This window comes from Astyanax mexicanus, chromosome 11 (genome assembly GCF_023375975.1).
Source record: "Astyanax mexicanus isolate ESR-SI-001 chromosome 11, AstMex3_surface, whole genome shotgun sequence".
Classification (NCBI taxonomy): domain Eukaryota; kingdom Metazoa; phylum Chordata; class Actinopteri; order Characiformes; family Acestrorhamphidae; genus Astyanax; species Astyanax mexicanus.
Window position 1 is genome coordinate 45,158,506 of NC_064418.1, and position 14,976 is coordinate 45,173,481.

The 14,976-nt window shown below is 35.4% G+C and overlaps 1 protein-coding gene across 1 annotated transcript in view; it reads left to right on the plus strand.

The window, feature by feature from the left end:
• Nucleotides 1-14,543, plus strand: part of LOC103033543 (receptor tyrosine-protein kinase erbB-4) — a 555,493-nt gene extending 540,950 nt beyond the window's left edge. The window contains exons 24-27 of the mRNA XM_022680070.2: nucleotides 2,036-2,133; nucleotides 3,354-3,524; nucleotides 12,406-12,733; nucleotides 13,804-14,543. Of these exons, the coding sequence (XP_022535791.1) occupies nucleotides 2,036-2,133; nucleotides 3,354-3,524; nucleotides 12,406-12,733; nucleotides 13,804-14,480 (1,274 nt within the window). The 3' untranslated portion in view covers nucleotides 14,481-14,543. The remainder of the gene's footprint in view (nucleotides 1-2,035; nucleotides 2,134-3,353; nucleotides 3,525-12,405; nucleotides 12,734-13,803) is intronic.
• The last annotated feature ends 433 nt before the right edge of the window (nucleotides 14,544-14,976 follow it).

A 14,976-nucleotide genomic window follows, 5' to 3' on the forward strand; every position in this document is an offset into this window, starting at 1 on the left:
CTCTTACTGCTGCAATGTGCAATTAATGAAGATTGAACACCAGGCTGCTCCAATTTAGCCATGAAACCTCCCACACTAAAATGACAGGTGTTTCAGTTCCATTGTCCAACCGCTGTATGTAATTAATTGTGTAGTTAGATTGAAAACATTAAATAGTATAATGAAAATGGTTCAATACAGAAGATGATCAGTTTAAAGACCCATCCCATTTACTGAAGGCACAGTGTTTCAAATGCAGCCCAGTTTCTTTCTTCTAAAGTAACAAAACAGCTTAGAATAATGATGAAGAAGCAGGATTTATTATCCTCTATTTTCTGTGCATGATGTTCACAAACAATCAGCAGTGTATCTAGTGTGTGTCTGTGTGTGTGTGTCTGTGTGTGTGTGGCACTCCTGGACTGGTGGCAGCTTGAGTCTGTCGGGAGCAGTTAGAGGTCCACATAGCATGTAGACTGTTTGGCAGTGTTGGGTCTCTGTGTTCTCACAGAGGTATCACAGCTATAATGGCTAAATTGGTACAAATACAATATACAAATCTGTTAGAAAACAAAGAAAGCAGCTTTGTGAATGCCAACTTCTCATAAAACAGTAAACTTTGGAAAACAAACTGAAAAATAAACTAAAGTAACAAAAGTTTTTTAGTAGCAGTGTTTTAGTAGCATAAAAGAGTCCACTTCAGTTTCTGAATCAGTTTCTCTGATTTTGCTATTTATAGGTTTATGTTTGAGTAAAATGAACATTGTTGTTTTATTCTATAAACTACAGACAACATTTCTCCCCAATTCTAAATAAAAATATTGTCATTTGGAGCATTTATTTGCAGAAAATGAGAAATGCCTGAAATAACACAAAAAAGATGCAGAGCTTCCAGACCTCAAATAATGCAAAGAAAACAAGTTCATATTCCTAAAGTTTTAAGAGTTCAGAAATCTTAAATATTTGGTGGAATAACCCTGGTTTTTAATCACAGTTTGCATGCATCTTGGCATCATGTTCTCCTTCACCAGTCTTACACACTACTTTTACCCTCTCACACTGCTCTTACACACTCCTGTACCCTCTAACACTGCTCTTACACACTGATTTTATGTAGTCTGTAGACTGTTACAGGTGAAATATAGTAGTACCTATGTAATAACAATTAATTATCAATTTTTCAAAGTTGTGGTTATTGTAATTACACTACAGTTTACTTTACTACATTATATTTTTCAGTAGTACCCATAGTAACATTATCTTTTGTGTGCACTTTTTAACGTGTAATAAAATACATTTTTTTGTGTTATAGGAATTGTTGTTTTTTTATTTTTACTGTTACAGCTATTGAGACACAATAAAATAATATATATATTATTATGCAATAATGCAATAATAACTGGTGATGATGTCACTGTTCTGTTTGATTGCATGTAATGTAATGCATGTATGTAAATACACATATATATTGACTTTTTGAGACAGTTGTGTCTCTTGTAACCTTACAAGTGTATCTCAACAGCTAAAATATTATATATATATATATATATATATATATATATATATATATATATATATATATATATATATATATATATATATATATATATGTGTATATTATTATTATTTATTTTTTTTTCATTATTTCTGTAAAAAAGTGTAATAAGATGAGGATAACTGCATTTATGTGAACTGCTGCTAATTACTGAGATACACTAAGGACAGATTTACAATGAATCTGTCACAATGATTAAGATTTATTGAATCAGCAGTAGTTACATGGTTATTACATGTTTGTTAATGTGTAATTACATTGTTATCAGAGACAGTCAATACACAGTGATATCAGATGTGTATACAAAGTTAAACTTTGTTTATTTGAAGGTTTAATCTGCAGAAAAACAAGAAAAAAAACATATTGTTGAACAAAATCGATGCAGTATTCTTCACCAGACTCTGGCCTTTTTTTTTTTTTTTTACAGAGCCTGGTTCAGAAAGTTCACTGCTGCTCTTCCTCCAGTTCCGCTGTAATAAAACATTGTGGTGTGTTTGGCTGCAGGTTGGATGATCGATGCGGACAGCAGACCCAAATTCAAGGAGCTGGCTGCTGAATTCTGCAGGATGGCCCGAGACCCGCAGCGCTACCTGGTCATCCAGGTACCGAACCCTCAGCTCATACTGGAGATAATTAGGTGGTGGTAGATATTGAACAGGTGAAGAGCAGGGTGGGAGATATTTATGCAGTGTTCCATTTCTTCGGAAGTTGGATATCGGAACTGGGAATTATGTTTCACATTGGATTGATCACAGCAAAAAGTCAATTGTTGATTTTACTCCCACAGAGTTGATTTGAACTATTTTTCAGGGTTTATATTTTCGCTGTCCAATAAAAAAAGTTTTTTTTAAGTATTTTTATTGGTCCGTTCATTTAGAAATTTTGGCACAATGTAAGAGACAATTTGTCTGCTCAAATTATGTAGTAAACCAAAAATCAACAACAAATAACAGCCTTTGACAGCGACACCTCCACACTTTTTGGAGTTAAATCAACACTTTCAAAATTACATAAATAATTAATTAATGATATAACATGTTGCAAGAGTTCCTTTTTAACTCACATTTGTATTTATTTATTTAACTCTCTGAATTGTTATACTAACACTGAAAAAAGGAGTTAAAATAATCAATTAAAAGAAGATTAGTCAACTGATATGACTATTATTGAATTATTTTTATTTTTATTTTTGTTTTTATTATGGGGAGGCTAGCCTGTGTTTTTGGTTGTTAATACGGGATAAAACATCCCTGCTTATGTCCTACCAGTGTATTTTGTTTTTTTTTTTCCATTGCATGTGAACTTTTATCTTGCATTTTTCACTTCTCAGTGCATTGCCAACATTTTGCCACAATTTACATTACAGAAGATGGTAACATGCTCTTATTTTATTTTCTTTTTTCTTTTTGGGTCAGAAATAATTTGACCAGATTTTTGTTTTTAATTATGTTCAAATTATTTAGTAAACTAAAAATCAACAAAAATGACAGCCTTGGACAGCGACACCTCCACACTCTTTGGCATTAAATCAACAACAAATCGTTAAAAATTAAATAAACAATTAAATAATGATATAACATGTTCCAAGAGTTCCTTTTTAACGTATTTTAACATTTTTACATTTGTATTTATTTGTTTAACTCCCTAAATTGTTATACTAACACTAAAAAAGAGTTCAAATTAAATTTGAGGAGAATTAGTTAACTGATATGACAGTTTATGATTGAATTATTATTATTCAGGGCAGGTTAGCTTGTGTTTTTGGTGCTTAATACAGGATAAAACATCCCTGCTTACACTCTGTGCATGTGTTTCTCCTCAGGGTGATGACCGGATGAAGCTGCCCAGTCCCAATGACAGTAAGTTTTTCCAGAGTTTGCTGGATGAGGAGGAGCTGGAGGATCTGATGGATGCGGAGGAGTACCTGGTTCCTCACGCCTTCAACATCCCTCCACTAACGTACACCACCCGCTCACGGGTCGACTCCAACCGGGTAAGACTAATAATTAAAGTCAGCTGATCTCGGACACAACACACGCTAATTTTCACAAGGCTGACATCACTGCTCGTTAATAATTTGTCATGCAATGCATCATGTTCAAGTGTAAAAATGTTTAAAAAAAAGGTTTCAAATTTTCTCACATTTTATCAATAATAATCACAGATTATCAAATCAAACCTGATCCAACCCACACAGTCAGACTCACCTTCCCTATGTTTTCGAAAGTCATTGAAAAACTTAATTGAACAGTTAGTTTATTTCAGTAATTCAGTTCAAAATGTGAAACTCATGTATGAACAAGTTGTATTACATAAATATGTAATATATAGATATTATATATTTTATTGTTGATGATTATGGCTTACAGCCAACAAAAACCCAAACATCAGTGTCTCAGAAAATTAGAATATTATAGACCAATCAGTACTTTTGGCAGTATGGGCTGTGTGCCAAGTCCTGCTGGAAAATGAAATCTGCATCACTGATTGGTGGAAACTTCACACTAGACCTCAAGCAGTTTGGACTGTGTGTCTCTCCACTCTTCCTCCAGACTCTGCTTCCTTGATTTACTTTAAATGAAATGTAAAATGTACTGATGATCAGTGATGGTTTGGAGAGACATGTCATCTGCTGGTGTTGATCCACTGTGTTTTATCAATTCCAAAGTCAGTGCTTTCGTTTTCCAGCAGGATTTGGCACACTGCCCACACTGCCAAAAGTACCAACTGGGTTTATATAATATTTACAATTTCTGAGACACTGATTTTTGGGTTTTCATTGGCTGTAAGCCACAATCATCAACAATAATAAACAATAAAAAAAAAACGTATAAAATAGATCACTCTGTGTTTAATACATCTATATATTATAGAAATTTCACATTTTGAAATGAATTACTGAAAAAAGTAACTTTTCAACATTTGAAGCCCCTAATGATAGAGTATAAAATAAAATAGATAAATTACTGATGTGGTTCATTGAAATGTATGCTATAGAAAAAAACATGTATCTGAAACAAGGACGCTATGGGAAATGCTGATTCCAAACTTGTGAATGGTAATACAGTTTGTAAAAGGATTTAGGGTTTTGTAACAGTCTGCTGTGTGATGCTTTTGTAATGTGTGTCACATTATTATCCGAGATTAGCGCTGCTGCTTTGAGGTGCTTCTTATACGCACTCAGGCCTTGAAGCCTGAACACTGGATTTGATCCTTTCAGCCAGTATTTCAGCTGAATACAGAAATCCTATCAGACTCCACTGAATAGAGCCTGGAAATCTAATCTCATTTCAGCGTGACACCGTACACCCCTACACACACATCTGTACAAATTTGTCTTTTCAGTGTGTCTCATTAGGAACAAACGAGGTACAACCGAGAAGCAGGAATTATGATGATGGAATTTGTGAAAAACAATGTTTCAACAATAAGACAATGAGAAATAGGCAAGAACACTGTGGGCCAACATTTAGCTCTCTATAGGTGAGTCGTGCAGCTTGATTTAGGGTTTCTCGGTGTGTCTTTGCTATCGTAACGACAGGAAAAGTACACCTTGTGCAGCTCAAAGCACACAAAAGGTATGAACTAATTTTCTCAATTAATCATGGGTGTGTTTGGGACGTAATGTGACGTTAATCAATCTGAGATCACTTAAAAATGATGAGTTTCTTCGATTTTATCAAATTGAAAACCTCTGGAATATAATCAAGAGGAAGATGGATGATCGCAAGCCATCAAACCAAACTGATCTGCTTGAATTTTGGCACCAGGAGCGAAATGAAGGTATCCAAAAGCAGTGTGTAAGACTGGTGGAGGAGAACATGTGAAGATGCATGAAAACTGTCATTAAAAACCAGGTTTATTCCACCAAATATTGATTTCTGAACTCTTTATGAATATGAACTTGTTTTCTTTGCATTATTTGAAGTAAAGCCAGGAGGAAAGCAGTATAAAGTTATCCAAAAGCAGTGTGTAAGACTGGTGGAGGAGAACATGATGCCAAGGGTTATTCTACCAAATATTGATTTCTGAACTCTTAAAACTTTATGAATATGAACTTGTTTTCTTTGTATTATTTGAGGTCTGAAAGCTCTGCATCTTTTTTTTTTTTTTTTTTGTAATTTCAGCCATTTCTCATTTTCTGCAAATAAATGCTTTAAATGACAATATTTTTATTTAGAATTTGGGAGAAATGTTGTCTGTAGTTTATAGAATAAAACAACAATGTTCATTTTACTCAAACATAAACCTATAAATAGCAAAATCAGAGAACCGTAGTGGCTTAAAGCCCAGAAATAACAATGCAACAAAAACATGATTTTTGCTTCAACATTGGGTCAGATTTCAGGTCTAAAAATGCACTAATTGTTTCTTTTTTTTTAAATCCTCTTTTTATTCCGTTTATCCTAAAATTGGCTTTCATTCAGAACCTGAAGCGGGCTAAATTCCCTCCGTGATAAATGTGCACCCAATCAATGAGTCCTGTCTAATAGCACTCTTCAGAGTGAAATCGCAGACAGAGCACTCTTCACTATTCAAATCTTTCACTTTTCCTACTGAAACACGGACAAGGACAGGAGGTCAGACATGCTGACACATTCTCTCTCTCTCTCGCTCTACCTCTCTCTCATCTCTCTCATTCTCTTTCTCTTTACCTCTCTTTTACTCTCTCTCTCTCTCTCTCATATCACACTTCAGATTTTAGGTGATTTACCAGAAATTTGCATAGTTTGGGAGCCTCTTTTGCATTTTAATGCACTTTCAGAGATTTCATGCTCTGTATGCATGACTCTATTATTTCATTGAGTCTGCCGTGTTTACCGCTGCTGATTTTGGCCTGGATTGAGTTTGGTAATGGGTTTCCTTCTTCGCTCTCTCTGCTGCTGCTGATGATGATGATGATGATGATGATGATGATGATGATGATGACCTTGTGCGGATGGACACTGGCTGAAGTCCTGTTTTAACCCTTAGAGGTCAGGTTAGGTTTAGATATTTGTTTAGTTTTTACTAATATTTATTTTATTTATTATGCTTTTCAATTACATAGTTACATAAACAACACACTAACTATTTACCCACTATCTTTACTGAACTTTTATATTTTTTAATAAATTAGCTTGTATATGGTTTAATTTGACCAAGAATGAGGCAAAATCCCTCTGAGGGACCTTTAGGGACCATATATAAATACCAGAAAAAAAAAAAAAAAATCTGCTTAACTTTCACCTTAAGGTCACCTTGTAATGTCAAACCAAAGGTAAAATATTTGTATAGATATATATATATATATTTTTTTTTTTTGTATTGCATTGTTTGTTTGACATCACAAGGACACTTTTTTAAAATTAGTTATTATTTTTTTTTCTGTTATTTTTCTTACGTTCCCTAAAGTGTTATATGGTGCTGAAGATGCGGGGTCTTGTTCAAATATAATCATGTAAAAGTTAATTTTAGTGAAATAAAGTGCACTTTTAGTAAATATTATCATTATTATTATTGTTTTTTGTATTGCATCGTTTGTTTAACATCACAAGGCCACTTTTTTAAAATTAGTTACTGCATTTTTCTGTTATTTCTCTTATGGTCCCTAAAGTGCTATATGGTGCTGAAGATGTGGGGTCTTGTTCAAATATAATCATATCAAAGTTAAGTTAAGTGAAATAAAGTGGACTTTTAGCAAATATTATCATATATCCTCTTAAGACCCAGCGTCCTCATATGTGGACATTCCATTTCTGCTTCTCTGCACCGTTATTGTTATTTTTTTTTAAACGTTGACCCTTTAGCCTTATATGGAGACACTGTTCCAGTACTATTTAGTGGTCACATGAAAACATTATACTGCTTAACTGATTAAAAACAAGATGGCGAGAATCCCAGGCAAAAGTTTCTACAACCAGGTACAAAAAAAGTTTGAAACTAGGTTATTTTCTTTCCGTAGAAAGAAAAAAAAATAGTTTTTTGACTAATTGGGTCTTTCTGATCCCAATTGGCAAGTTTTTTTTTTTTTTTTGCAAAAATGTTCCTATACAAAAAAGAGAAAGTTAAGTTTCTTTATTTTTTATACTTGTTAGGTACTCCTGAATAAACAGAATAAATTAAAAATGCACACCAAGCTAAAGTCCGGGTCTCAGGAGGATATATATATTTTTCGTATTGCATCGTTTGTTTGACATCACAAAGACACTTTTTTAAAATTAGTTATTATTTTTTTTTTTTTTTCTGTTATTTCTGTTATGGTCCCTAAAGTGTTATATGGTGCTGAAGATGCTGGGTCTTGTTTAAATATAATCATATAACAGTTAAGTTTAGGGAAATAAAGTGGACTTTTAGTAAATATTATCATTAAATATAAAGGATAAGTTGACACTTTAGTTTGTTAATGAGGTAACCATGGCCCCAATCTTTATGCGGACCACAAGTGTGTGAGTTTTAAATGATGCTGAAATATCGCAAATCAGCTTTTGGTTCAGCCCCACCCCTAAACCCATACATCACCAGTGCCTCTCCTAAACTATTCCTCCCATTTTGTTTTTAGCATTATTCTAAATTGAGCTAAAGGTGGAGTCAGCTAAAATCAGGGGGTTTAGTTACTTTTCAAAATATTTTCCATCACAATAAATATCGATATTAAACTATTATCCAGTCCTTTGCATTAGTATAAAGGACCAGTTTCTCATGGAAGATTTTCAGCCAGCTAAACATAATTCTGTCACACATGGACGACACACATATTACAGTTCAAGGACCCTCAACTAGACTCCTCAGAATCTAAATTCATATAGATGAATGATCTTGTGAAACCAAACCTCCTCAGAATATTCTCTGACATATTTATTATAGGAAAAAAAAAACAATCATTTGCTCATATTTGCTCAGAGTGACCTCTGAAACCAATGATGTTTTTAAAAGATTTCAGTAGCAGACTCCAGCCTCTCCTCTCTGATGGGTAAAGTGCTTTTTTCTCCCCCTCGCTGTGGAGGCCGAGCCCCCCACGCCGTTTCCGAGGCAGCGTCTCCAGTGGCACTTTCATTACGAGGGCCGGCCTGTGTAAATATCAGGGTCTTCACTCAAGCGCAGGTGATGTTTGCTCATAGACAGCCAGTCCAGCCTGCATGTTTACTCTCAGCCCCGAGGCCATTGGCTTATTAACTCTTAACATCCATGTCGTCACGTACAAAACAGTGGAGACATCTATTATAAGAATTTATTTATTTAATTGGTAATGATTATAGCTTAACGCCAATGAAAACCCAAAAATCAGTGTCTCAGAAAATTAGAATATTATACTATAAGACCAATGGGTAATTTTTTGGCAGTGTGGGCAATGTGCCAACACATCCTGCTGGAAAATGAAATCCTCATCTCCTTTAAAGTTCTCAGCAGAGGGAAGAAGCATGAAGTGCTGTAAGATTTTGTGGGAAAACAAAACTGCACTGACTTTAGACTTGATAATAAAACACAGTGGATCAACAGCAGCAGATGACATGTCTCTCCAAACCATCACTGATCATCAGTAAATTTTACATTTCATTTAAAGTAAATCAAGGGAGCAGAGTCTGGAGGAAGAGTGGAGAGACACATATGTCTTTGTACTACAGTTAAACATAATAACAGAGATATACAGAAACATATACAGTAATAGTTTTTTTTTTTTTTTGTAGACAGCTCTGGAAAAAAAAAGAAGAGAGCACTTAAAAATGATGAATTACCAAATTGAAAACCTCTGGAATATAATCAAGAGGAAGATGGATGATCACAAGCCATCAAACCAAACTGAACTGCTTGAATTTTTGCACCAGGAGTAAAGCAGCATAAAGTTATCCAAAAGCAGTGTGTAAGACTGGTGGAGGAGAACATGATGGCAAGATGCATGAAATTGATTTCTGAACTCTTAAAACTTTATGAATATGAACTTGTTTTTTTTTTTTTTTTGCATTATTTGAGGTCTGAACGTTCTACATCTTTTTGTTATTTCAGTCATTTCTCATTTTCTGCAAATAAATGCTCTAAATGACAATACTTTTATTTGGAATTTGGGAGAAATGTTGTCCGTAGTTTATAGAATAAAAGGTTAATTTTACTCAAACATAAACCTATAAATAGCTAAATCAGAGAAACTGATTCAGAAACTGAAGTGCTCTCTTAATTTTGCTAGAACTCTGTATCAAATATGTTTAATTAAGGATGATATAAACGATCATAAGTTTTGGAAAATGAATCTACGATGGTTTTAAAATTCTGCATTCGCTTGCAGACGTTTCTGTCTGTGGTATGAGCTCTCAGTACCAATAAACGGACATTAAAAATCTTCAGAAATGAAAGGAAATGATGGCATGATTGTTCATAAACTGAGCAAGGTCAGACTCAACAACAAGTGAATGATTTTCTTGAGCTCAGAGAAAGAAATCAATCCATTCAATAGTTCTCAGGATGGCTGAGGAGAACAAGAGTGGCTGATGACACAACAATCACCAGAAATGTGGACTAAAGTGTCTAAAGCAGCGTCACTGACGCTCTGAGCCTCTAGAATGGAGAAAACTCATAAATAGCGCATCAAACCCTTTATTTTACCTGTTTTAACACATTTGTTGTTAAAAGTAATACATTATATTTTGCCAAACACTTTGGAACACCTGCTTATTTATGGTTTCTTCTAAAATTAAAGGTATGGAAATGAGCTTTACCTGTTTTTGTTGGTGTGGCTTTAAATCCACTGTAAAATAATAATACTAAAAATGATTGGGGAAAGGTTTTGAGATTTATTTATTAGGCATTATCTGTAATTTAATAACACTGATAGTTTATTTTTTATTGTTTACATTTTCTGCTTTCTTAAGTTACGTACAAATGCATGTACAAAATAACAATAATAGATCTGTAATAAAATATGCAGGTAATTTTATAAAGGTTTATGTAAAGCAAAATTTCTTAATTTATGTTTTAAAGTTAGTGCTTTTTTTATTGTACCACTTTATAATAAGGCTCCTTTATAGAATGTTTTTAAATAGTTTAAATAGTAAAAATGACTTTATTAAGTGTTAATACTTAGGTTATAAACCTTTAATAAGCAGTTACAACACATGAATAGAAACTGCAACAGTGGACTTCCGTGTACAAAATAGTGATTTCACGTTCATTTATACTGTTAAACCTCAAATATTACTAGATGCTTATCTTATTTTCCATCTTTTCCATCATTCATGTTTAAATTTTTATATTATAAATTTTGGCACAGTGTAAGGGACAGTTTTGCTATTCAAATTATGTAGTAAACTAAAAATGGACAAAAATGGACAAGTGTTTTTTTTTTTTATAGGACAGCGACGATATTTACTATTAAATTTATGATGTAAAAAAATCCTAAAAATAAAGAAAAATGCATTAAATGAGAAGAGGTGTGAGTGGTACTGTATAACAGGCACATTTGTATCAGTTATGGGTTGAGCATCATGAACTGTGTCTTGAGTGGCGTCTGAGAGAAAGTCAATGGGAGCATGAACTTCAAACACACACTCTACAGCCGTGTGAGTGTGTGAGTGTGTGTTAGTGTGTGTGTGTGAGCCATTTTGGATTCTGGTGGCTGTGTTGTTTTGCTCTAAATGGGCGAGGAGAAGGAGGAGGAGGGAGCTTTATGAATATCAATGAGTCCCATCAATCCTTCAGAGCCTCTCAGGAACATGACAGACGTCTTTCTGCTGGAGTTTGCCGTCTAAACTCTGCTCAGGGAGAACAAAACGGAGCCAAACTGCACGAAGCAGATCAGAATATTTACTCCCTCCCACTCTGTGCTAATTCAGACTTCTGATACTTCATTCCCTTTATACATTAAGGGTCCTATTTTAGCGATCTATCTATAGCAAATCGTGCAATTGCAGATCGTGCAGCTGGATTTCGGGCGTGTCGGTGTGTCATTGGTATCATAATGGCGCAAAAAATATACTTTGCACAGCTTAATACATGCAAAAGGCATGAACTAATTATCTCAGTTAATCATGGGTGTGGTTAATTTTGGGCGTAACATGAATTAAACCAATCAGTGAGTCAGTTGTCATTCCCTTTAACCATTTGAACTCTAGGCTGTTTTGGGGTGTTTTTTCTCCGTTTTTGTTTTCAGTTCCTCTTTTAGGTCTTATAACACAGTAATTATATAAGACAGACACATGTCCTGATCTCTTTTACTCCAGAAGACATACGGCTGCTCAAAAATATAATCATTTTAAATGTAAAAGGAAGCAGAATTGTTATATTTTCCTGCAACTGATCATGTTTTGATCTAAATTTCACCAAGCGCCTGTTTTTTTTACTTATTTTTGAATGTATAGACTTTAAATATATTCGCACCTAAGATATCTCTTCAAAAAATGGTTAGACTAGAGTGTATATGAGTTGAAAGCATAAGAGTATTGATGATTTCAGTTCATTACATGGCTTATTAATTATTACTTTGACAAAATACACGGAGAAACAGCATCAGGCGGAGTTATTATTCTTGATAATCAATAATCACACCTCTAGGATACATGTAGATACTAAAAACCTGACACTCAGAGCAGCCTATGCCTTTCAGTATTTTGATCAGGACACACAAAGAAAACACACACACATATACACATATATATATATATATATATATATATATATATATATATATATATATATATATATATATATATATATTTGTTTATGTGTGAAGGGATTCCTGAGTAATTAAGCTGAGAACACAAGATGAGGTTTTGGACAGAAAATCCGTCCATAGGGTTCTAAGAGTTAACAGTGCAGGCACAAAGCATGAAAATAGACTGTTGACGGGTGAAAGATAGAAATGAGCTCACACTGTTCACACCAGTTTTCTCTCCTCTCTTCTACAGAACCAGTTTGCGTATCAGGACGGCAGTTTCGGGATGGAGGAGATGATGGCCACCATACCGCGGGTCGTGGCTGTATCTGCGGTAACGCCGTCCTGCTCCTCTCAAGAAGCATCAATAGCACTCCAGCAGAGCGCAGCAGCGCCCCCAGAGGACCCGCGCTGTAACGGCACCCTGAGGAAACAGCCCTTGTCCAGACTCAGCGCTGTGGAGGACAGCAGCGGTCAGCGGTACAGCACCGACCCCACCCTGCTGCTTAGTGAACGGGCGGCCAGGGCTGATAAAGATCAGGATGGATACATCAGCGCCAAGAAGGACAAAAACCCCTCAGGTAATACACCACTGCACCACAGTGTATTTATTATTACATCTCAAAAAAATGTGAATACCATTAAAAAAGTTTGGTACCACTTTAAAATAAGACTACCTTTATAAAGGGTATATAAATGGTTAATTACAATTAGTTTATCAATGGTTACTTATTAGTTTGTTAATGCCTTAAAAATCATTAATAATCAGTTATAACACATACGTAGAAAGGGCAACAATGACCTGTTGTTTGCCAAATAGCGAACCCACAGACAACTATACTGTTGCCCTTTCTACGTATGTGATATAACTGATTAATAATGATTTGTAAGGCATTTACAACCTAGTTAGTAACCAGTAATAAACTAATTGTAAAAAAAATTATAAACCCTTTATAAATGTAGTCTTATTTTAAAGTGGTACCAAAAGTTTCTTCCAAAAAAAATTCAGTAATTCAGTTCAACATTATATATGTGATGCTGTGTGTTGTTAGGTTGTGTGACTCTGAAATGTGTATTTTTGTGAGATAGCTTTCTGATATATGTCCAAAAATTACAAAATGTATTATAATTAAATATTCGACACATATTTTATATTTCAGGGTGTCAATAAAAAGTTTTTATTCATTGTCATTGTAACCACTTCTGGTCTTAAGTGGGCCATTACTGATAGCTAGAACCTACTTTTAAAATGTTTAATAAAATAAAATCACCTAAAAATACCTTAAAATACCTTTAAAAACTCAATTGTCTTGTCTTAAGAGATGAAATTATCTTATAAGTACAAAAACCAAACACAGTATGCAATCCATATGTTTTCATGGGCGTTATTGTTCCCCTTTGGTCAGTTCAAGTTAAATTTAACAGCGTAGTGAAAGGTTTTGCATCTCTGTACCTCACGGCTAGCGGCACTTAGACCTCTAAGGTCCGCGAAGTTCACGTAAGAAGCCTAAAGCGTAAACATCAGGCAGTGTGTGGGAGAGGAAGCGTTGAGAGATCGATGGAAGGTGTCTCTGTACCTCACAGTTCTTATGTAGAGTCTTTATCATGATTTAACTGGAAGCTTCTCTACTTTTCTGTCCTTTTCTGGTAGATTATCTCAACCCTGTGGAGGAGAACCCGTTCGTTACCCGACGCAGGAATGGAGAGATCCATACGCTGGACCCTGCCCACCACTCCGCCTCCAACGGTCAGCCCAAGATGGAGGACGAGTATGTGAACGACCCTCTCTATCTCAACACCTTCCATAACTCTGGGGACAAGAGCCAAGAAACCCTGAGGAAGAATGGAATACCTGTAGCTCATACAGTAGCAGCGGCGGCAGCAGTGGCAGCAGGAGTCAACCCTGGACCCTCAAGTGCCCAAAACCCAACACACAGCGCCCCCTCTGGTCACATACACCTTCCAGCACAACCTATATATTCGGGTCAACAGGGAATCCCAACGCTCTCTGGCCACACTCTCCATCCATCGCATCCTGGACACCCAACGCTCACCCTCCACCCGGCACACACTGGTACCATCATGGCTGATAAAAAGCCCAAAAAGACCTTTGACAATCCAGAGTACTGGCAGCACAGTCTTCCACCCAAGGCCACTCTGCACAACCCGGAGTACTTGCAGGACTGCAGCACTCGCTTCTTCTACCGGCAGAACGGCCGAATCCGGCCGGCGGTGGCCGAAAACCAAGAGTACCTGACCGAATACGCTCTGAAACCTGGCACAGTGCTGCCCCCACCTCCTTACAGGCAGAGGAATACGGTCGTTTAGTAGTAGAGGAGAGGAGTAGAGATGGAGGAGTGGGGGAAGGATAATATATATATATATATATATATATATATATATATGGAAGAGGACAGAGGACAGAGGAGGAGGTGGCCCATGATCATTAATTCAATCGTTCAATCGTTCAATTGTTTAATCGTTCAATCGTTCAATCATTCAATCGTTAATTTGACCCCTAAACCTGTTGGTTTCTTCTGTTAATAATCTTAATGCTTACCAGGAACCTTGGGGAACCTTGAGGAACCTCTTGGTTGAATTGTTGAGTAAAACACTTTGGAAATACTAGGTAAGAAATTAAGGTCTTTGCATAGTTTCTGCAGAATTTCCAATGATGAACTTGATTAGGAATGCACTGAAGAAACATGAGGAACAACATATAACTTATTATAAGTGTCAATACATAAAAGAGTCTATAAAAAAATGAGGTGACCACTCAAAAACTAATGTGAAAAGCAAAAAGCTTGCAGTTATGAAGTTATAA